The sequence below is a fragment of the Vidua macroura genome, chromosome 26 (genome assembly GCF_024509145.1).
Source record: "Vidua macroura isolate BioBank_ID:100142 chromosome 26, ASM2450914v1, whole genome shotgun sequence".
Lineage (NCBI taxonomy): Eukaryota > Metazoa > Chordata > Aves > Passeriformes > Viduidae > Vidua > Vidua macroura.
Window position 1 is genome coordinate 3,053,369 of NC_071596.1, and position 23,828 is coordinate 3,077,196.

The window sequence follows — 23,828 nt, forward strand, 5'->3', positions numbered from 1 at the left end:
CTGGGGAGACCTGAGATGGACCAGCCGCACCCCAGGGCCTCTGGTCCTGATGCAACAGCACAGAACCAGTCTCTGGGGAACAAAACCCATTCTGCCCTTCCCTCTTGGCTTTCCCTTCCCCATTCAAACCCCACCCTTGCTCAGACCTGACCCACACTCTCACTTGTCAGGTTTGAGGTCCCGGTGGACGATGCCGTAGTTGTGGAGATACTCCAGTGCAAGAACAGTCTCAGCAAAGTACATCTTGGCCATGTCGACGGGCAGCGGGCCCATGTTCTTCAGCAAGGTGGCACAATCCCCCCCTGTGGGAACACGGGGGGCTCAGGGAAGGCAGCGAGGTGAGCAGGACCAGCAGGCTCCCAGCCAGCCCCTCTGAGCAGCTGATCCCCAGGCATGGGGCACAAACGCTCTCCTAGGTGACCATGGCCACCACCTTGATCAAGGAGATCAGGATCACAAAATCATCTCCTTGTGCTTCCCTCTGCTCCCTGGAGCAAAGCAGGGCAGGAGATGTCCAGCTGGTGTCCTTGATGCTCAGACTTTGTTATCCTCCCCTCCTCCCTGCACCGTCCAGCCCCGAGTCCTGCTCTCACCTTCCACGTACTCCATGACCATGCAGAGGTGTCGCTTGGTCTCGAAGGAGCAGAACATGCTGACCACGAAGGGGTTCTCGGCGAAGGTGAGGATGTCCCTCTCCACAAACACCTGCTGGATCTGGTTCCTCAGGATAAGGTTCTGCTTGTTGATTTTCTTCAGGGCGAAGCGCTGCCGCGTCTCCCTGTGCCTTACCAGGTACACGGCCCTGGAGGAACGGCTGGACCTCAACACAGATCCTCCAGCCACCAGCACTGACCACCCCACACCGTGGGGCATGGACAAAGAAGGGCTTTGGAGTCGTTTACAGATGGAGACAACTGATAGGAACTCCCCAACTCACCCGTAAGCCCCGTTGCTGATCAGCTTAATGGTCTCAAAGTCCCCCTCGCAGGGCTTCCTCCGCGGGACGGGGACTGAAGGCTGGCTCTGAGAAAGCACAGGGTTTTAATGTAGGCAGGAATTCACCCAGCACCATCATGTACCACCTTTCTGCCAGAGCCCTCTCCAGTCACAAATCCCAAAGCAGAAGCCCGGGATGCTCTGCAGATCAAGAGCCCACTCTGAGCTCTGTCCACTCAAGAAGCCAAATGAGGGCCTGTGAGATCTTCCCCTTGAATACATCAATCACCCCTGGGGACAATCCAAAATGAACAGCTCCCAGTCTAGGACAGCTGCAAGGAGCTCTGGTGAGGGGTGAGGTGGGAGGAAGCTGGAGGGAGCAGGTGGGACGTGCAGGGACCACACTCACCTCACAGGTGTCATCGTTCTCGGGTGTGATGGTGTTCCCGCTGTCGAAGTGATCCAGCTGCCCCATTTCTGCTGATGACAGGGCTGGTTTTCACTTTCCTCATGCTCAACACCCACCAAAATCACCCCCTGCCCAACCACTCTCCCCCCAAACTCAGAGACCCCGTGGGGATTTAGCCCCTGCTTTGCTCGAGCTATTGTATGGAGAAATTCAGGTCATGACGTTAAGAGGTTCAACACGAGGTTAAACATTTATATAATTCTTTTTTTTTTTTTTAATAGTCATTCCTGCGTTCTCCAGGGATTATGATTCCCCCCCAGGGCCATGGATTAAGTGTTTTTGAGCTTAATCTGCTTTGCTGAACGTGTTGGAAGCAGTAATAAGGGACATGGGGCTGGCCAGAAGGCCTTGGCCATCGTCCTGGTCCTGCTGTGACCTCCCCACCGTGACACCAGCTCAGCCCTACAGGTCTCCCTGACATCTCCCAGTGCTCAGTCGTGATCACCAGTGGCCAAACTGGGAGTCCACATCCTGCTGCAGACCTCAGAACCCCCAGCCCAAGTGCTTCCCTACCCTCCAGTGGGTCCTTGACGAGCCCCAGTTGGCTGATGATGTATCGGGGAATATCGGTCTTTATTCCCTGGCCAACTTTGGCGTGTCCTTCTGCAGCTTCCAGGAGATGGTAAAACTCCTCTGGGTCGAACTCCTGGATGGGGAAAACCAAGCACAGTTGAGGAGAGAGATTTTGCAAAGTTAAACTTTTCCTCTAAGCCTTGCAGGTGACACCTGTAATTGGGGACAGGCCCCGGATGCATCGTTCCTTCATCACTCCCCAGTTCAAGGGTGATGGAAAAAATAAAAAATGTAGTTCTGAGTTGGCCTTGGAAGGAAAACTAAGGGAGATGAAAATTTCATCAAGAACCACAGCACAAGGTCACCGTTTTAGAAATTCAGCAAATCAACCAAAAAAAAAAAAACCAAAAAAAAACTGAAAACCACAGAGTCACAGAATGGTTTGGGTGGCTGAAAGGAAACTTAAAGATCATCTCATTCCAACCTTCTGCCATGGGCAGGGACACCTTCCATCATCCCAGGTCGCTCCACACCCCACTCAACCTGGCCTTGGACACTTCCAGGGATATCCTAGAGGTTTTGCCTCCTCTCTGGGCTGGCACAGACCATGAAAGACAAGACAGGAGCTTCCATGTCTTACCAGGCACTCCAGAAGTCGGGCAGGCCGGGAGATGATGATCAGCAGCTTCCTCACCAACTGGTCAATGAACTTCACTTCCTCGCTCTCGGAACGCTCCTGAGCCTGTTGGGAATGGAGACAGAAGCCAGGTGTCTCTTGGTGGCCTCACGAGGTGGCACCAGGCAGGGAACTGCCCCGTACTCACGTCTCGGAGCATCTTCTCCAGTTTCTCCTGCAGCTCCATGAAGTAGCGGGAGGTGATGAGCGCTCCCTGGGACTTGGCCAGGCAGTCTCGGGCCAGCTCGATGATCTGGTGGTGGATGAAGCCCAGCACCCCATCAGCCAGGGGCAGGGTGCTGCTCGGGGAGAAGTTTGTGATGGTGTCCTGCAGGCGCTCCTCCATCTGGGCTGTGGCCTGCAAGGCAGAGTGGATGGTGGTGGCCAGGAACACACATCCCCATGCCATGGGTTTGGCCAGCCAGGATCTCATCCCACCATCTCCTGCAGCTCACATATCCACATACACATCAAAGCCCCACCTGGGAACCAGCTTCCAACAGACTGCAAAAGCTCCACCAAAGTCCCCAGAAACCTCTGCCTGCTTGTGTGACGGGGCACTTGTGTGGATAATAAACCACAGGTTTGTTATTTTTCCAGTGTCCCCAACACCCCCCATGATCTACCCATGCATTCCATACTCCCACAGGGAGGAGAGCTTGTTCTGGAGAAGGTGCTGCCAGGATGCCATGGAGGCACCAACACACTCATCCCCCAAGTCCTGGCCGTTACCTTGGGGAACCTCTCCTTGTAGACGTGGTTCATCATCACCACCTCATTATCAAACGTTCCGCTCGTCCGTCCAGGGCTGCAGAGGGAGGAGAACGGTGGCGTTACAAGGTTCACATCACTCACATCTATGCAAATAGTCACCACCCCTGGAGAGCTGTTTGGTACCTCCTCCTAACTCCAGCTTCCAAGTGGTTAAAACTCATCCAAGTGGAGCCACCAGCCTTGGGCCAGCACTCCCAGCAGCATCCCAGACACTGGAGGTCCCTGGGGTGTGGTCTAGGGAAGCTTAACCCAGGTCCCCAAACACAAGTCACTTGGAAATCCAGAACTGAGAGGTTCTGGATGTTCCATCATCCACTCAGCTTTGAAGAATGAGCTCATCTTTCCCTTCCTCTGGATCCCGCACTTTCTTGTCATCGTTGCCATTTTTGCAGCTCACCAGCAGACAAAAAACCCAACCAAACCTCGTGGTGGACACAGCAACCTTCATTAAACATGGTTTTCCTCCTTCCCTCGCCCAACACTGCCCCTCCCAGGGCTCTGCCTGGTGATCCCGTTATGCAAAGCAAGTCACAGGAGCAGCCAGCAACTCGTCAACCACTATAAAATAATAAATGTGGTGATTAAAACCAGCCCCAGCCCTGCCCCAGCCTTTGCTGTGCCACCTGCAGAACTGGCATCTCCTCGGTGAAAATCTCACCACCTACAAACACCAGTCAGATAATTAATCTGATTTTAATTAAATTTCGGCCGGCAACATGCAGGGCTGCAGCTCTGCCTCTGGTGGCACAGAGGGTCAGGAGATTTTTCAGATGGAAAAGAGGATTTAACCAAAACATCCCCTGCAAAAAGCACAAGCCTCTGGTGCTGGGCAGTGTGGGTGGCTCACTGCACAGGGTGTGCTGTTGGAGCAGCAAGGTGGAGCTCAGCAGGTACAGCTGAGGGTCAGCTCACACAATGCTATGGCCACTGGCTCAATGCCTTCTCCAAATTTTTCTCTCTCCAGCCCACAAATGCCCATTCACCTGCAGTTCTTGTGGTTTTTTTGTTGTTGTGGGGGTTTTTTTGGTTTTTTTTTGTTTTTTTTGGTTTTTTTGTTGGTTTTTTTTTTTTTGTTTTGTTTTTTTTTTTTTTTGTTTTTTTTTTTTTTGTTTTTTTTTTTGTAGAGGCAAAGGCCAGACCCAGCAAGCAAAGATGATGTTTTCTGATCCAAGCCCAGAAATGGGATTTTTATTTTTTAACAGCAGGTAAGTCATACAAGGATAGCCACTGCTTGGGCTTCTGCTTGGTGACCCCTTCTTTGCAACCAAAATCATTCAGACAACTGAGCAAGAGGCTGGAAACCAACTACTGGAACAAATCCCAGTTTCAACAGCTCCAGCTCTAGGACACAGCTATTGCCTGCTGCCAGGAGAGCAATGCCACATCCCAACAGCTGAGAAGATGCTGAGAAACACACCATGGAGCTTAGGATCACAGAATCATGGAATACTTTTGACACCTTCCACCAGGCCAGGTCACTCAGAGCCCCATCCACCCTGACCTTGAATATTTCCAGGGATGAGGCACCTACAACCTCAAGCCAAAGTTTCTCCACTTCCCTGCAAGGGGAAAACCCAAATCAGGCTTTGGGATATGGGAGAAGTAAATCCTGTGAGAGGAGAGGGTCTCCGAGAAACCACGCTGCGTCCCCAGTCCCACGTTCCTCAAGGTCTAGAACAGGATCCTCCTCACCACAGGGAGGACATGAAAAAGGTCTCCACTCCCTGGGTAAATTACAAGGTCTTTATAGAATATCAGGGGGTACTTTTAATCCTGACTGGAAAAAAAAAAGAGGACACAGTCTCAAACTATGTCAGGGGAGGTACAGGTTGGATATTAGGAAGAAATTTTTCACTGAAAGAATAATAAAGTACTGGAATTGTCTTCCCAGGGAGGTGGTAGAATCACCATCTCTGGATGTGTTTGAAAAAAGACTGGACATGGCACTTGGTGCTATAGTCCAGTTGAGGTGTTAGGGCATAGGTTGGACTTGATCTTAGAGGTCTCTTCCAACCTCATTATTCTGTGATTCTGTGAAAGTACCTAATATAAAAGAAACTAAAAAGGAGAACCTTAAAAGTCCTTGAGGAGATTCCCGCTAGAAATTGGAAATATTTTACTCCAGACAAATTTTGACCCAAGAGCATTTCCTATTTTCCTAAGGAAACAGAGATTAAGCCAAAATACCCAGGGAAAGAAAAAAGACACCAGGATATAGTTAAACTGTATCTAGAACAACTGTACGATACTGGCATCCTGTATAGACATGAATCTAAACATATAATTTCATACAAAGGTTATAGCAGGACCAGGACACCCCAGGAACAGCTGGTGAGAGGGCAGAGGATGCCCTGGATGTGCCAGCACCCAGTGAATTTGTCTTAGGTTGGCAATGGGGGTGTGTATTCTATCCCTGTCTGTCAGAGGTGGGGCAGTTAACTTCTGTTCATTGGGCAGTTTTCTTTATCTCTTCCACAGCCAATCCTCCCTCCAGGAGATCTCTTCTGTCCATGGGCCATTAATTATTAATTATCTTCTGTTCATGGCCAGTGAGTGTCCCTGCATGGCTGAGAAAATTCCATCATTCCAGGGGAGGAGCCAAGCATTCCTACCTGGATACAATCTGACTTGGAACAGCACAGCAGCCTTTGCCCACTGCATTCCCAGAGGAACAGCTTTCTGCCCCACTGCATTCCCACAGGAGCAGCTTTCTGCCCCACTGCATTCCCACAGGAGCAGCTTTCTGCCCCACTGCATTCCCAGAGGAGCAGCTTTCTGCCCCACTGCATTCCCAGAGGAGCAGCTTTCTGCCCCACTGCATTCCCAGAGGGAGCCCAGGCCCATCCACAGCAGCCCTGGAGCTTCAGAGGAAAACTCCAGCCTTGCCCAGGATCCTGCTCCAGCAGAAGCACAGCTGGCACTGCAGGAGGGCTGAGCCCCCATGGAATGGCACTGCTGCCACCACCCTGACCCACAGGCTGCCAGGGCCTGCTCTGACCCTGTCAGTGGTTTGGTTTTGTTTGTACTATTGCATTTGTATTTTCAGTTTTCCTATTAAAGATCTGTTATTCCTATTCCCATATCTTTGCTTGAGAGCCCCTTAATTTCAAAATTATAACAACTCAGAAGGAGGGGGTTTACATTTTCCATTTCATGGGAGGCTCCTGCCTTCCTTAGCAGACACCTGGCTTTCCAAACCAAGACAGCACTGTCCTGGGAGCTCCTTCCCACCTGAGGCTCCTGGATCGGGGGCGCAGGCAGGGCGAGTGCCTGCCCTCCTCGTCCGTGACGCTCTCCGTACTGCGGAAATGCTTAGAAAGGAAATGCAGCTCGTCGGGGGTGGGCTGGTACGGCAGCTGGTGCAGGCGCTCCTGGGAGGATGAAGATGACTGGGAACAGAGAGAGGGATGAAGGAGATCAATGATGGGGCCGTGCTGCCTGGCAGAGAGCAAGCCCGTGAGGGAAATATCCCTTGGAGACTCTTAGGAGGCTGGAAACACTGACAGGCAGCATGGGGTGGGCTTGGGAGTGTGAAATGTGGAGAGGAGCAGTCTGGGGAGGTCTGCACTGCTCACTGCCAGCCCAAAATCCCCCATTCTCCCACTCAATTCAGCTCCACTGAGCCCCCTCCCTTGTAATTCCAGCATCCCAGGCAGCCCAGTCCTGTCACACACAGGGATGCTGTAACCCCAGGGATGCTGTAACCCCAGGGATGCTGTGACCCCCAGGGGTGCTCTGATGTCCAGGGATGCTGTAACCCCAGGGATGCTGTAACCCCAGGGATGCTGTAACCCCCAGGGGTGCTCTGATGTCCAGGGATGCTGTAACCCCAGGGATGCTCTGATGCCCAGGGGTGCTGTAACCCCAGGGGTGCTGTAACCCCAGGAACACTGTAACCCTAGGACACAGTAACTCCCAGAGATGCTGTAGCCCCAGGGATGAAGTTAACCCAGAGACGCTGAAATGGGACACTGCAACCCCCAGGGTGCTGCAAGCCCCCAGCCAAGCTTTATGACTTACTTAAAAGCTCATTTGGGAAGCAGGATGTAGCTAAAGCACATGGTCCTTTAGAACCCAGCACCATGGGGCTTGGGAGGCATTTCACCAAAAATCAGGGGTTTTAGGATGTTATCATCTGCTACCATGAGAAAGCAAATGTTACCGAGACCGTGGAGCTGGGGGTGTTGGTCCCATAGCCAGAGGAGGGTAACGAAGCCAGTGACCACCTTCTGCCATCAGCCCTGCCAGTGCAAACATGACAATCACATACAGGGGAAAAAACCCAACATCTAAATGCAAATCAACAACACCAGAGCCAAAAGCTGGGGAACAGGACACAGTCGTGTCTTGGGGAATAAAGCCCTGAAACCTCTTTTCAGAATGGAATGAAATGGGGTGAAATAAGGGGTTTGAATAAGGTGGGGGGGTGTTGCAGGGGCAGTGGCAGGCAGCAAGGTCACTGCAAAGGGACAGAGCTGGGGCTCCACTGAATCCATTTCACACAGGGAAAAAAAAAGCCTGAGAGAGTCTGATTTTTAATTAGAGCAAAATTCAGCCTGCTGGGAGTTTTCTTGGTGAGAAGCTGGGATTCCCAAAGACTCATCCTGAGACAGCAGGCGCCAGGGAGCAGAGCCTGGCCATAAACAGGAAGGGAACTGCTCATACGCAGGCAAATGCTTCCTCTTGGAGATGTTTCCAAGGGATGAGGACACGGCCAGGTCAAGACGAGGCCCTTCACCTCCCACTGCCATTTCCCATGTGGGGTCAAGGACAGCAGGAGCTGGCAGGGTGCCACATGCAGCTCCAGCACTCACAAACTCCTGACCCCACAGCCTGGCTGTTCTCTCTGTTACAAGTGTGCAAACCACCCGAGAGCCTCGGGCTTGTTTCCACGCGACGATCGATGGGGTAAAATCAGCCACCCGCCCTCCACGGGTGCAATTAATTAATTAGTTAAACAGGGTTTGCTGGCTGCATCTGGGGTGGTGTGGGCTGGGAGGGGATGCAGCAGGATCTGCCTCTGTGGGGACCTGGATGAGCATCCATCCCTGGACTTCTGAAAATCCATCAGGAGTTTGAGATGGGGCTGAACACATGGCCAGTGATGGGAACAGAGATATTTCTGCTCCCAGAGCTGCAGGGAGCCCAGTCCTGGTGCAAAATTTCCCATGCAGGGATGCAAAGAGAGAATCACAGAGTTCCAGATGGGCTTGCATTGGAAAGGACCTCAAAGACCCAGTCCCACTCCCTGCCATGTGCAGAAACACCTTCCACTTGACCAGATTGCTCCAAGTCCTGTCCAGCTTGGCCCTGAACACTTAGAAAAGAAGGTCCCTGAGGATGTGGAGCAGACACCTCCCCAAAATGCAGCCCTTGCCCATCCCTGGTACTTGCCTGTCAGTCCGAGGAGCATGGCTGGGGTGGCGGGAGGAACCAGTCATGGCAGATGAAACACCACCAGGCCAGAAACCAGGCAGAAGAAGAGCAAAAATAAAAGCAAGAGGAGTCACTTGAGATCAACAGAACAGTTCCCTGGTGAGGGAATGATCTTTACAAGTGAATATTTACTGCTCTGGGACTGGGGTTGGGAGCTCACCTGCGAGCAAAGGGGAAGTTGATGGAGGTGCTGGCAGAGAAGTTCCGTGGGCTGTCCAAGGGACTGCTCCCAGCTGCAGAGAGAAAGGGGGAAAATTCATCCCAAAACCCACCCCAGTACAATGTCCAAAGCACTTCGGGCTGCTCCCTCGGGGGAAAGTGTTTAAAGCACTTCCCAACCTATTTCCCCCCTGGAAAAGGCACCTGGAGCCAGTCCACTGCTGCTAACAAGGTGCTGAAGCCCTACAAAATATTTGGGTAATTTTGGGAGATGCTGAACCCATCCACTGGGATAATCCCTTACCTGTTGGCACAGAGAGTGGGGAGAGAGGCCGTGAGAGGGTCGGAGAGGGGGTGCCCACCACTAAACTCTTCCTATTGCTGCTTCGGCAACTGGGGAAGAAAGAGAGGGAATTAATTTAGGGAATCCATCCAGCCAGAGCTGGATGGGCTCAGTCACATAAATATCTGCTTGCATGTGAATTCCTGTGCCAGGGAACACAGCTGCTGTCACCCCACTGATTACAGATCTCCTGCCACAGGGAAGATCCATCCCCAGGCCCAACACTGCTGGAGATGGGCAGACAGGGTTGTTTTTAACAAAGAACTGTCCCAACAAGGTCCCACTTCTGGTTTTGGCTCACTGGGGAGGGCAGGGGCAGGAGGTCCCTTGGGCAACAGCCCCAGGCAGGAATAGAAAAAGGGATGTAAAAGGAGGAAGCAGTGGAAATGCCAAACAGCCACAACCTGACCTGCTCCAGTGCATGGAAAATGCTCCCAGTTCCTATAAATCTCCCTGCCCCTGGTGTTCCCCATGTCACAGCAGAGAGGACTGCGAGTCCCAACCCCCTGAGACTGCAGTGTCACCAGGAATTTGTGGGAATTTTGCCCCAGCTGGGCTGTGCTCTGTCTGGCAGCAGGAGGGAGTCATGTGCACCCTGACACCCCAAAACTCCCCAAAAATCCCATCCTGGTACCACAGCCCAGCATCCCACAGAACATCTCTGCAAGGCCACATCCACAGGCACAGGGTCTTCACATCCCCATCTCCATCCCCACCCTCCCAGCTCACAAGCTTTCAATCTTCACAGGAATTTTAGTTTTCCTTTCAGCCTTGAGTCCAAGGCTGCCTTGAAGCCTCAAAAATTCCCACTGCTGCTCCCCATTCTTGTCGTACCCCACTGCCACATTTCAACCCCGTTTAAAACACTGTGGGCTCATGTAAGTTCTCCTTCACTCTGCCAAGAGGAAACTGCAAATATCCACAGCACAGAGCAGAAGCTCAAGCACGAGGACGACCCTCCCCTTCCCCTCTTTCCGCTTCCTCAGGCTGCAGAATCCGCAAAGACACCGAGTTTCCTCACTGAGCTGGGAACAGGAACCCACACAGATGCTACTAATTAAAGGACAGCTTTTAACATCACACCATGGCCACAAACACCCACAGCACTGAGGGGGTGAGCTGGAAGCGAAGGGATTCTCCATGGATCCCAAAACCAGAAGGGAGTGGCAGATGTGCCATCCAGGGTGTAAAGGACAGTGATTCACAACAGGTCACTCCAGGTGGGTGCACAAGACACTGATGAACAGCCAAGGTGTGGTCAGAGCTCCACACACGTGTATGGAGCTGCACAGGCATGGACAGGGCTGCACAGGCATGAACAGAGCTGCACAGGCATGGACAGAGCTCCACACACATGGACAGAGCTCCACACACATGGACAGAGCTGCACAGGCATGGACAGAGCTGCACACACATGGACAGAGCTCCACACACATGGACAGAGCTGCACAGGCATGGACAGAGCTGCACACAAATGGACAGAGCTGCACAGGCATGGACAGAGCTCCACACACATGGACAGAGCTGCACAGGCATGGACAGAGCTGCACAGGTATGGACAGAGCTCCACACACATGGACAGAGCTGCACAGGTATGGACAGAGCTGCACAGGCATGGACAGGGCTGCACAGGCATGGACAGAGTTCCAGACACATGGACAGAGCTGCACAGGCATGGACAGAGCTGCACACACATGGACAGAGCTCCACACACATGGACAGAGCTCCAGACACATGGACAGGGCTCCAGACACATGGACAGAGCTGCACACACAGGGACAGAGCTCCACACCTGACATCTAGCACTCCTCACCTCCCTCTGGCATCTCTCTCATGCTCTGGTTTTAGTGGAGCTAAAACCAGAAGCCCCAACTCTTTCAAAGGTCTCAGGCACCAGGGAAGCTGCTTGGGGCCCCCCAAACCCCTCCTCTGCACCTTCTGCACCCTGGGTGAGGGGTCTCTGGGTGTCTCCCAGGACACACATGCTGTGACTGCACCTGGAGCTGCAGTGACCCTGGAGGGCTCAGAGGTTCCCTCTCAGCACCTGGGCTGAGCTGAGATGTTGGGGGGAGACAGAAATCTTCCCCTTCCTATTTGCCCCTTCCTGGAATCACAGAATCCCAGAATGGTTGGGGTTGGGAGGGAACTTTAAGACCATCCCATCCCACCCTCTGTCATGGGCAGGGACACCTTCCACTATCCCAGGTCACTCCAAGCCCTGTCCAGCCTGGCCTTGGGCACTGCCAGGGATCCAGGGGCAGCCACAGCTGCTCTGGGCACCCTGGGCCAGGACCTCACTGCCCTCACAGGGAACAATTCCTTCCTAACATCACATCTAACCCTTTTCTGCCTCCGGTGTTTGATTTTGTCACTTAAACACAGGCTTGAACCTCAAGCAGAGCTGCAAACTCACAGCCAGAACTCACAGCCAGAACTCACAGCCTCGGCTGCTGCCGGCCCCGTGTGCCAGACGGGAAACTGAGGCAGCGTGAGCAGCCCTGTCCCAGCACCGCAGTGGCACAGGAAGAGGTTTAGGAACCAGGAGGGCTGCAAAGAGCTGCCAGCTCTGACATTGCTTCACTGCCAGCTCTGACATTGCTTCACTGCCAGCCCTGCCACAGGGACCGCATCTGTGTCCTGCAGAGGGGACAGCCCGGGGCACGAGGGGCTCACCTCTCCTCCCTCACTTTCATTTTGGAAGTGAAAACAAACCTTTAAGTGAAGCAAGTTCCAGTAATGGTGACACAGAGCGAGGCCGACGTTTCCTGTTTCCGCGTGCTCCACCCTCGGCTCCCACAACCATCGTGCGCCACTGTAACCCCCCTCCCCTGACACATCATCTCCAGCTGCTTCCCATCCTTCCCACACGGAAACCTCGGGCTAGAAACCAGCCCCAGGGCACAGACGAGCTGCCGAGCCCCGATGGCAGGCACTGGGGCTGCTGCCCGCTCTGCCTCCATCACCTAATTGCACATTTGGTACCAAAAATGGAGTGGAAAATCGCTGTCAGCATCTCCCGCGCCGCTCGGGCTGAGGCTGCCTTGGCCGTGGCGCTGCCGCTGCCACCCAGCACTTGTTTCAAGGGAGATGGAAAGTGTGTGACAGCCTGTGTGACCTCAAAGCCTGGAGCAAAATCGTGTGTCAGCCATCGGGAGGCTGCCCAGGAGGAAGAACCGGCACCGCAGCAGCACCCGGCCTCGGCACGGGATGTCCAGAGGCAGGAGATGGAGCAGAACCTGGCAGCCCCACTGAATCCCAGAGTATCCTGAAGCTGGAAGGGATCCACAAGGATCATGGACTCCAACTCCTGGCCCTGCACAGGACACCACGCTGTGCTGGAGAGTGCTCCTTGAGCTGGGGCTGGTACCGTGAGCAGCTCCCTGGGGATCCTGCCGGGATGCGGCTGCACAGCGCAACGCCGACGTCGCAGCTGGCAAAGGGCTCTGCCGGGATCCGGGCGAGCAGGGACGGGTGGCTCGGGGCCAGGGCTGTGGAACACCGAGGGCCAGGCAGGGAAGTGCACGAAGGGGCTGCAGTTCCTGCTCCTCTCCCGCGGGATCCGCCCCTAAAACTTGCCAGGACATCAGAGCACCATGTGGCAGATGCCAGCCCGGTGCCGGGCACTGCAGGCAGGTGAATCCGAGGCAGAAAAGAGCCGGTTTGGGACAAAGTGGGTGCGGGGTGGAGGGAGCAGGGCAGGCTCGGGAGGTGATAAGAGAACAGGCACAATCTCAAAGGGCAGAGCAGGTGGCTCCGCTCCTGCTGCGTGACTGAGAGCACGTGTCTGTGCTCCCAGCTCCCTTCCTTGCTGGCTCCATATCCCCCAACTGCTCCAATATGCCTGGAGATTTGGGGAAGTGCCATGGATCACCATGTCCTGGAAAAAAAATTGCTTTCCAGTGGGATAAATTCATGTTTAAATTTGAACTCCGCTGAACCAAGCTGCATCCCAAGTTTCTTCATGACATTTGTCCTCCATGACTTGTGACAGCGCTGAATTCGGCTGCCTCCAGGGATGGGGCTGGGACAGGGAACAGGGCTGGGATGAGGACAGGATCTGGACAGTGAAATGCAACACGCTGCCTGGCACAGACCCCACCACTCTCATCCCACCCCAACCTAAAGCACCATGGGTGCTCCTATGAACCCACCCTGGAGCACCAAGCAACACGTCAGGCGCCTCCCAGGAGCAAAATCCTAAATCCTCAATGGGAATCACAGGGTAACAAGTAGGGTGTAGACTTATTTATTTCTTTGCACTGCAAAAAAAGCCTCAAGAACCTGCCCAGCACCCTGGGGTGCGTCCCTGCACGTCCCTGCTCCGCGGGTTCCCGGGGGTGGGTAGGAAATTGTACCTGTTAGGTTTGCTGGGCTGTGTTCCTGTGCTGTTTGAGGTGTGAACAGCCATCCACGGAGAAGGAGAACCCCATCAGCATCGAACCACTGCCTCTCCTGCCCTGCGCCGGCCATCTCCACATCCCCCACGGGAAATTAGGATCCCTCAAACCTCTTAATCCCACTAAATAACATCATAAGCTTTCTGTTAAATAGGCCAGACCGGTCCTCACCGTGGATTCTAGGAATACCAATGAAAGAAGAGCAAATCCTCTGCCCTTCATGAGAATTACAGCCTCATCATGCTCAGCTGGAGACAGATGACTGCCTAGATCATCTTTCCAATTACACATCTCCCCCAGAGCCCCCCCGGCTTGGCCACCCCAGATTGGAAAACCCCATCCAACATCTTTTCTTAATTATTAAAGGCCCTCTTTGCCCATCCTGGTGCACTGGCAGCAGGAATTCCCATAGCCCAGGTGAGGCAGGCGCCTTCCCGGGCTGGGATGGGATGGATACCTTTGCTAAGCAACCGTGTTGCTTTGTGCCAGCTCACACTGACACTGAGAGACAGCAACAATGGGAATCTCTCTGCTCTGCCTCCGCACCCATTAAACACCTCAGTTACACAAAGCCTTGGCAGGCTTTGATGCCTGGGCCAGCTACAGCACCCCAAATCTGATGGATGGAGATCCCAGCCCCCACCACCCACAGCTGGGGGCTCAGAGGGTGCTCTGCACCTCCTGTCCCCGTCCTTGGGGACGTGTCCCACCAGCCTGCCTGGGTCAGGCCTGGCCTTGCAGCTGGAGAGCCGGGGCAGCCCCATTGCACCCCATTTATGCACCCCCAGTCCTGCTGCCAAAAGGGTGGGAGTTCTTCGCCCCCCCAGAGCCCTGGCCCCTTCTCACCCCTCCAGGCACCCTGGGGACCCTCACCCTGGCTCAGGCCATGTGCCACATGGGATCCATCCCTCCAGTAGTGTCCACCTTGGCACAGGGGTATGTCCACCCTCGAACATGTAAGACACCCCCTCCAAACCCACACACACACCAAGGATGGGTACAGAGCACCCCAAAACATCCCCTAATGCCCTGGAACCCTAAACCCCACATCCCCTGCGGCACTGGGGTCCCAACCAACCCACCCAACGCTGCACAGCCCACCCCAACCTGCCTCACTAGGGATCTGGAGGGTGTTGCCTCAGTGCCCAGCACCCCCAAAAAGATGCAGCTGTGGTGCACAGCCCCCCCCATACCCACACAACCCACACACCCACATGTGACCCCCCCCTCAGTGCTGAGACCCCCCCAAAAACCACACTCCTTTGTGCACAGCCCCCCCCCATATCACACAATCTGGTGCCCACCTCCCCATGCATTGTTGCCCCTCCCAAACCAATCACCCTGCTGCACCCCACGATGCACACAGACGCCCCCCAAACCACACACCCCATTGTGCCTCCCAAGTGCTAAGACACCACCTCAAACCACACACGTGCCCCCCCCCGCCCCCCCCAGACCATACACTCTGGTCCATCCCCCAAAAACACACACCCCAGGGAGCCCCCGCCGTGTAAGGACCCCCAAACCCACACACCACGTGTGCCCCCGCTGCAAAGACACATCCCCCCCGCCCAGTCACGCACACCGGTGCCCACCCCCCATGCACCGTGTCCTGTCCCCCCCAAACCACGCACCCCGATCACCCCCACTTGAACACCCCCCAAATCACGCACCCCGCTGCATCCCCCCGGAACCCCCCCAAACCACGCACCCCGATCATCCCCGCTGAACCCCCCCAAACCACGCACCGGCTCCGCTCCCACCCTGAGCCCCTCCCGCCGGTGCCCCCCCGGTGCCGGTGGCCGCCGGTACCTCTTGGAGCGCTGGAGGAGGGCGCCGGCCGCCCGCTGGCCCCGGTAACCGAGCGGGGCGGCTCCCCAGCAGCTCGGGTCCGACATCGCGGCCCCGCCGCGGCCCGGCCGCGTCCTCCGGCAGCCGGCGGCTCCCCCGGCACCGAGCGGCGCTCCCGGGACCGTGCGGGGCCGCGCCGGGGGCGCGGAGCGGGGCCCGGAGCGGGACGGGAGCGGGGCCGCGCTCCCGCCGCCTCCCGCCGCCGCCGCCTCCCGCTGCCGCCCGCCCCTTCCCGCCCGGCGGCGACGGGGTTACCATGGAAACGGGCAGCGCCCCGAAACGGGGTCGGGGTTTCCATGGAGATGGGGGGATCACCCCCAAAAGGAGAGGAAGTGGGGGTGGGGGGGTTACCACGGAAAGGCGGCAGCGGCACAAAATGGGGTCGGGGTGACGGTAGGGATGGGGCGGCACCCCAAAATAAGGTCGGGGTTGGCCTGGAGTTGAGTCAGCACCCCAAGAGGAGATCGAGGTTGCCATAGAGGCAGGGCAGCACCCCAAAATGGGGTCAGGGTTAGCCCAGAGATGGGGCAGCACCCCAAAATGGGCTTTGGGTTACCATAGAGACAGGGCAGCACCCCAAAATGGGGTCAGGATTACCATGGAGATTCAACATCTGCTACTGATGCCTTCGAGGGGCACAAACATCATCCCCTAAGTCAACGGGGGCAGCCCTGAAGCCTGGGGCTTCCTGGGAGCCCCCTGCCAGCCGTGGGATGGCACCCACTCTGAGGGCAGCCACAGAGTCCCGGCAGTGCCCTGCAACCTCCCACCCACAGTGGCTTTCCCCTTCAGCCAGGGAGATCCCAGCACAGAGCCAGTGACACCCACCCTCCTGCGTGGTGGCACGCCAGGGCCACCAGAACCTCCTGAGCTGTGTGGGATGGCACTGCCACACTCACCGGGCCAGTGCCACAGCCCGAAATCCTGGTGCTGCTGGGTTGGGCAGGGGCTCAGCACCTTCCCCTTAGGTCCTGCCCAGCAGCCATGAGACACCAGCACAGTCCTTGTCCCCATTCCTCATCCCCCTCCTTGTCACCATCAGCATCCCAAAAACTCTCTGCTCAAGGCCTCAGCTGAGCACTCACAAGGCCACGCTGGTTTTCCCACACGCTGCAGTCACTACGGGGCAAGCGGTGGCCAGGCAGGGCTAGCAGAGGCCCCGTGTGCAGGCAGGACACAGGCAGCCCCCGGGCTCTGCCCTCCTGGCCACAAATGGCTCTGCCTGTTGCTGAGCAGCGGCAGAGCTGCCACCGGATCCCGCTCTGCCGCCACCAGCTGCGCTCCCCGGCACACGGACGGAGGCACCGGCGTCAGCCCCAGGTGCAGCTCTGTGCCGCGGGTGCCACGGGGCACAGGGCGGGGTGTGACCGCCGGTGCCAGCACAGCTGGTGCACCTTGTCCCCGGGGCAGAGCGCAGCTGGCACAGGGCGCAGGGCCCGGCCACCACCTCCACCGGTGGGGCACCACAAGGGGCTTGTGGCATTTTGGGGGAGGGAAGAGGGGGGAGTAGAGGGGGGAACCCACCCTCCCCGAGCAGCCCCTCCTCACCTTCAGCCCGCGGCAGAGCAGAAAATGTGACAAAGGAGGCACCATCCTGCTCCCATCACAGCGCCCTGCCCTGGTCCATTCTCAAAGCCCCCCTTCACAACAGGGGTGCTCAGAGCCTGAGCTTGAGCTGCTGTCACAACATCCCCACTGGGGCTCCCCAAAATGGACCAGTCAGTAGTAGAACAAAGCCAGCAGCACAGCCAGGCTGGTTTTGGGATGTGCAGGGGTTGGCACAAACCCCAACCACATCACTCCATCAAAGACAGTCGTACCCTTTTGGGGTGTCCCAGGACATCCCTGGTGGAGGGGACCCACCTTTCTGTCCCCATCTCCACCTCTCCCCTCTCATTCCCTGGAGCAGGTGGCCACGGTTCCCAGGGAGGGTTTGGGGGGGTCTTACCTACAGGGGTGCAGGGTTAGTAAGGGGCTGCAGGGGCTGCAGGGGCTGCAGGGGCTCAGCAGCGTCGGGCTCTGGCTGCTCGGAGACAAGCTGCAAGGCAAGACGTGCCGGCGCGGTGTCAGCGGCTGCTGGATGGCGCTGGTGGCCCCTCGGTGGCACAGTCCCCTGGGGCTAGAAGGGGCCGGGGGCCCAGAGCGGAGGGGACAGGGGCTGGGGGGGAGGTTCAGGCAAGGAAAGTGAGGCAGAGATGGAGGGGGAGCACAGAGGACAGCAGGGACACTGCAGGGTCTGAGGCTGTGCCTGGGAAAGACAGCGGGTGGTCTGGCGCTGCCGCGGGGGCTGTCACCGCGGGGACAGGGTCGGGGCTGTGACTGCAGGAGAAAGGACCAGGACCTGCGGCCTGGGGACGCAGCGGGACAGGAGTGGACCGGGATGGGGCACACGTCGGGACAGGGAAGCAGCGGGACGAGGATGGCCCAGGGTCCTGCCGCCCTCCCCCGGTGCCGGTGCCGGTACCGGCGCGCCCTGCCCCGGCTCCGACTCACTCCAAGGTCAGCGAGGGGATCTTCAGCCTGTCCCGACGCGACTTCATGCCGCCGCCGCCGCTGCCGCCGCCGCCGCCCCGCTCCGCTCCCGCCGCACCGGCGGCCCCCGCGCTGGGCGGCTCCCGCGGGCGGGCGGCACCGGCGGCCCCGACGGGGCTCCCTGCTCGGCCCGCCGGGCCCAGGCCCGCCCCCGCGGCACGGCACGGCACGGCACGGCACGGCACGGCACGGCACGGCAGCCCCCGGGCCCCCGCGCACCCGACTCGGCCCGCCCGGTCCAGCGGCGGCCCCGATCCGGACCGCTCCCGGGATGTGCCGGGGCGCTGCCGCTGCTGAGGCACCGCAATGCCAGCACAGCCCCGGCACAGCCCCGGCACAGCCCCGGTACAGCCCCGGCACAGCCCCGGTACAGCCCCGGTGATCCCTAACCGTGCCGGTATGGCTGCAGTGCATCCCTAACACCGCCCCAGTGCTCCTGCCGTGCATCCCCAGCACAGCCCCGGCACAAACACCCAGGGCAGCTCTGCAGCAGCCCCCTACCACTCCCCAGTGTACCCCAATACACCCCAGGGCTGCTCAGAACACCCCAGCACACGCCAGTATACCCCAGTACACCCCAGTACTGCTTAGAACACCCCAACACACCCCAGTATACTCCAGTACACTCCAGTAATGCTTAGAACCCCAACGCACCTACAGCAGAGCACAAACACCCCTGTACACACCAGTTAACCCCAGTACATCCCAGTAAACCCCAGCACATCCCAATACACCCCAGATGAGCCATCAGGTCCCTCCAGTGCCAGAGAACATGATGATGCCACCCAAGATTTGTGGACAACAAGCACTGGCGCCATTCAACAGCCGTCCCTGCTGCCACCCACGGTGGCAGTGCTGTGTCCCCAGGTGTGACCCCCCCGGTGACACCCCACCCACGCCCTGGGTGGCCCAGCTCGGGGACTTACGCTCTTCCTCGGCGCGGCAGGCTCAGCTCCTTCTGCAACAAGACAAGCACGAGGTGGGGTCAGAGTGTGGCCCTGGGAGTCGGGGGGTGACACCTGCCACACCCACACACCTGGCAGCACCCCCACTGCCACACCCGGCTGGCACCGCAGGATCGATCCCCACTCACAGTGCCCAGGGTGAGGGTGACAAATCACCCACCCCAGACCAGCACAAGAGGACATCCTCCAGTGTCCCCAGGGCTGCTGGTTCCATGGCCAGGCCCAGGAGCGATGGCACAGTGGGAGCAGCACCCGTGTGCCCAGCTGGAGCATGGCCCCCAGGATGGTGGCTTCACCCTGTCCCCAACCTTGTCCCCCCCGGCCCAGGAGTGGGAAGCAGCCAGCAGCCCCTAGCTTATTTATTTTTCCAGCCTCTGGGAATATTTCTTGTGAGAGCTGTTTGCTCACAGGTGGTGGAGCGGGCCAAAGGGCAGCTGGGGCAGGAGCCCACACCAGTGCCATCCTCCTGGTGTGCTGGGCACCATCTGGGTCCAGCACTGCTCTGGTCCCCACCCCTGTGCCACCTGTCACCCCACAGAGTGTCACAGATTCTGCCAGCACACTGTGAGTGGCACAACGCAGACAGGCTGATGTGTGGCCTGGCACACCGTGGGATGCAGGGACATGCGGCAGCTGCAGGTGCTGGTTAATGCCCCATCATTGCCCTGATCCTGTGCCCAGCGGTCCCCTACCCCTGAGCAGCCTGGACCCATTTTTGGCACAGGCATGGAGCTCCCTGAGGGCCAGAGCTGCTGCCACCCATGTGGGGGCCCCCAGCAGCATCCATACACCCCCAAACCCCGGGGTACCCATGCCCCACCCCGCTGCCCACGCCACGCAGCCCCTGTGGAAATCCCAGGATTGGGGCGCGCTGCAACGCAGTGATGCAGCAGCATTGCCATGGCAACGGGTGACATCATGCCTGGGTGCACAGGGACTCGGCAGCCCCGGGGCCCACGGGTGCATGTCTGCCCCGGGGTGGCACGGGACATGTCTGTGGGTGCAGGGACAGGGGACAGGGCGTGGGTGTGGGTGTCCCTGTGCACCCAGCACGGGCTGACCCCAGGCCCAGGCAGGGCAAGGGGATACGGGGTCTTTACATGGAGCAGGAGCCCCCAGCACCCTCAGCCAGCCCTGCTGTCACCCAGCCCGGATCCCCAGGCACACCTGGAGCTGTGCCACTGGCCACCAGCCCCTGCGCAGGGCAGGAGGCAGAGGACGGTCACGCTGGGGGTTTTACTGCTCAGCTGTGTGCAGATGGAACAGTGGGACAGAGGACTGTCCCCCGTGCTCACCCACACCCATCTATGGGTGCCGGTGCTCAGAGAACCCAGTACCTTTCACTGCCAGGGGCTCTCTGGCCACTCTGTGTCCCCAGGGACACCCAGAGCATCCCCCGCTGGCCCTGGGGACCCCTGCGGGGTAGTGTCACAGAGCCAGCACCCACAGAGTGCCTGACACACCTGTCCAGCACTGTGCATGTCCCTTCAGCAAGTCCCAGTGGGAGCCAGGATTAGCCATCAGCTGATCCCTGCGAGGACAGCCTTAGGGACCGCACCGGGGACAGCACCGAGGATGGCATCGGTGATGGCAGTAGGGATGGCACCAGGGACAGAATCAGGGTTGGCATTGGGACAGCATCAGGGTTGGCATTGGGACAGCGTAGGGGATGGCATTGCTGCTCAGCCCTTTGGGATTAAGTCCCTGGTGGGAGCCCCTTCCCACCCCTCCTGCCACGGGCATGTGGGCACTCAGCCGGGCCCCACGGCTCTGCCCTTCCCGGGACTGCCAGGAATGACACCCACAGGCACGAGCCCCGAAGCCCACGGCCATGGCTCTGTCCATCCGCATCCGCGGGGAGGCAGCTCCCGCACAGGGCTCTCTCCCGGGCTGAGCGTGCAGCGGAGCGCAGCTGCCCGCGGAGCTGCCAGCTCGGATGAAGGCAGCGCCGTGCCATCCTCCAACCGCGCCGACAGCTCCGCCCGGGCCCCCCGGATACTGCAGATGGGGATGGAGGCGTCAGGTCACCCGGAAAATCCGGCTCAGCACTCAGCTCTGCCAGCCGGGGGGTCCCCGGTCATCACCCCTCCGAGCGCGGCAGTGAGCGCCGGGATTCCTGCGGGAGCGGCTGCAGGATGGGCAGGAGGATGGGTGTCCCTAAGGGAGCAGGAACGCCAGGCAAGAGAGGGGCTCAGAGAGGGGCTGGCACAGCGGTTCGGCACGAACCGGCATCGGGAGCTGGGCTGGAGGGACCCTTGGGAGCCCCCACACAGTTGGGTGCCCCCCGCCAACATCCCATGGCATAGCTGGGGCTCAGACCCTGCCAGGCTCCCAGGTGGGTGCCCGGCTCCTGTCCCACACTGCTCACACACAGCACCCACCTCTGGCCCCCGCAGCACCCACCTGTCACCCACAGCCCCCCCCTCTCGCACACCCCCACGCAGAGCCCCCCACTCCCACACGCAGCACCCGCTCCTCTCACACTCCCGCAGAGCACCCAGCTCCCACTCGCAGCACCCACCTCTTGCACACGCAGAGCACCCCCCTCTCACCCGCAGCACCCATCTCTTGCACACGCAGCACCCGCCTCACACGCACCCAGGGCACCCACTGCTCACCTCCAGCACCCACCCTTTGCGCACCCACCCCCGGAGCACCCACCTCTCAACTTCCAGCGCCCACCCCTCGCATACCCGCATCCGGAACACCCACCTCTCACCCCCAACACCCACCTCCCACCCGGAGCACCCACCTCTCACCCACAGCGCCCGCCCCCCGCGTCCCCGCAGCGCCCACCCCTTGCAGACCCGCACCCCCAGCCCAGGCTCACCGGGAGCCGGGCTCCCCGCGCTCCTTCCCGCCCCCGCCCCGCCGGCCTGCGGTGCCGGTGCCGCCGCCCGGTGCTCACCTGGAGGCCCCGGCGCCGCAGGATGCTGGGCTCGTCCATCCCGCCGCGCCGCCGCCGCCGCCTCCCGCTGCGCCCGCTCCGCCCGGTGCTCCCGGTCCGCCCCGCCGGTGCGCCCGGGGCGCCGCCCAGCGGCCCCGCCGCGTCACCGGACGCGCATCAGCGCCGAGCCCGGGGCTGGCACGGCACGGCACGGCACGGCTCGGGGCTGGCACAGCACGGGGCTGGCACGGCACGGCACGGCACGGCTCGGGGCTGGCACAGCACGGGGCTGGCACGGCACGGCACGGCACGGCTCGGAGCTGGCACAGCACGGCACGCACGGCTCGGAGCTGGCACAGCACGGGGCTGGCACGGCACGACATGGGGCTGACATGGCGTGGGGCTGGCACGGCACAGCACAGGGCTGGAACAGCATGGCATGGGGCTGGCACGGCACAGCACTGGCATGGTATGGCCCTGGCACAACATGGGGCTGGCACAACACAGTATGGGGGGACTGGCACAGCATGGGGCTGGCACGGCATGGGGCTGGCATGGTACAGCGTGGGGCTGGCACAGCATGGGGCCAGTGCAACACAGCATGAAGTGGCACGGCACAGCAGGGGCTGCCACGGCATGGGGACGGCACAGCATGACACGAGACCCACATGGCCCAGGGCTGGAATGGCCCAGCACAACATCAGACAGGAAGGCATGAAGCTGACATGGCATGGGGCTGAAATGGCACGGGGCTGGCACAACATAGCACAGCACAACTATAGCACAGCATATGGCACAACATACAGCACGGGGTTGGCATGGCATGGGGTTGGCATGGCATGGCAGGGTGTGGGGCTCACAGGGCATGGTACATTCTGGGTTTGGCACAGCCTGCCTGGCTCAGTGTGGTACAGTCTGGCATGGCACGGCACAGTACAGCACATCAGCAAAGGCTGGCACAGGCTGCCTGGCTCCACACATCCTGGCACTGCAGAGTCTGCCACGTCATGGCACAGCACAGCATGGCACACAGCACAGCACAGCATGGGACAGACCAGGCCTGGCACAATCTTTCTGGCTTGACACAGCCCAGCACACAGAGCTCAGCTCTGGCACACAGATGATGGCCTGGGGCTGGCACAGTCTGCCTGGCATGGTACAGCCCAGCATGGCACGGCCCGGGGCTGGCACAGCAGGGATGGGGTTGGGAGCTTGGTGTGGTCCAGCCCAGGTCTGTCCTGGTTGCCACAGAGCAGCACAGAGCGTGTGGCCTGGGCAGCACTGCCCAGTTCAGTCCAGCGTGGCATGGCACAGCCAATCTGGCACAGCATGGCATAGCTTGGCATGACATACCATGGCCTGGGCCGGTTCAGCATGGCATAGCCCAGTCCAGCCCAGTCCAGCTGTCTGTTGTGGCACAGCAAAGCCCAGCACGGTCCAGTTTGGCACGGCACAGCTTGGCATGTACCCCCACCCCGGGCAGGACAGGGGGACACACGGGGTGGGCACACGGAGAGTCAGGAGGTGCCAGGGGACCCTCTGTGCCCCCAGCCCAGCCATGCCCACGCTGTCCCAGCACGGGGACACTCCCGCCACCGCCGCCCTCCGGCCCCGAGCAAGGGCCACACAAGGGGCCGCTTTCTGCGGGAACAAGGGCACTCTGTGCACGGCCCTCGGTGCCACCCGGCTCCACCGTCCCGGGTCACCCGCCCCGTCACACGGCTCTGGTGCCCCGGTGCCACCGCGCTCTCCTGCCTCACTGGGGCTTTGTTCTCGCGGCGCACGGAATGAGTGGCTCTGGGGACAAGCACAACAGACTCCCCCAAAAACCCCAGAGAATTCCAACCTGGAGATTCGCGCCGTTACGGGCAGAGCACTAGAAACACGCTG

General features: G+C 59.1%; 1 protein-coding gene across 5 annotated transcripts in view; it reads right to left on the bottom strand.

Annotated features, from left to right (window-relative positions):
- Positions 1 to 22,034, bottom strand: part of MAST3 (microtubule associated serine/threonine kinase 3) — a 28,493-nt gene extending 6,459 nt beyond the window's left edge. For 2 of the 5 annotated variants that reach the window (XM_053999167.1, XM_053999171.1), the window contains exons 1-14: positions 15,516 to 15,601; positions 9,268 to 9,356; positions 8,965 to 9,037; positions 8,763 to 8,783; positions 7,531 to 7,609; positions 6,600 to 6,757; positions 3,327 to 3,402; positions 2,743 to 2,952; positions 2,559 to 2,660; positions 1,919 to 2,051; positions 1,346 to 1,416; positions 938 to 1,023; positions 594 to 802; positions 164 to 302 (exon numbers count right to left, since the gene is read on the bottom strand). In XM_053999167.1, coding sequence (XP_053855142.1) covers positions 164 to 302; positions 594 to 802; positions 938 to 1,023; positions 1,346 to 1,416; positions 1,919 to 2,051; positions 2,559 to 2,660; positions 2,743 to 2,952; positions 3,327 to 3,402; positions 6,600 to 6,757; positions 7,531 to 7,609; positions 8,763 to 8,783; positions 8,965 to 9,037; positions 9,268 to 9,356; positions 15,516 to 15,601 — 1,532 coding nt within the window. Of the gene's footprint in view, positions 1 to 163; positions 303 to 593; positions 803 to 937; positions 1,024 to 1,345; positions 1,417 to 1,918; positions 2,052 to 2,558; positions 2,661 to 2,742; positions 2,953 to 3,326; positions 3,403 to 6,599; positions 6,758 to 7,530; positions 7,610 to 8,762; positions 8,784 to 8,964; positions 9,038 to 9,267; positions 9,357 to 15,515; positions 15,602 to 19,012; positions 19,045 to 21,959 lie in introns of those variants that run through there. The other 3 variants (XM_053999170.1, XM_053999169.1, XM_053999168.1) reach the window with 3 other exon arrangements.
- Positions 22,035 to 23,828: the final 1,794 nt, after the last annotated feature.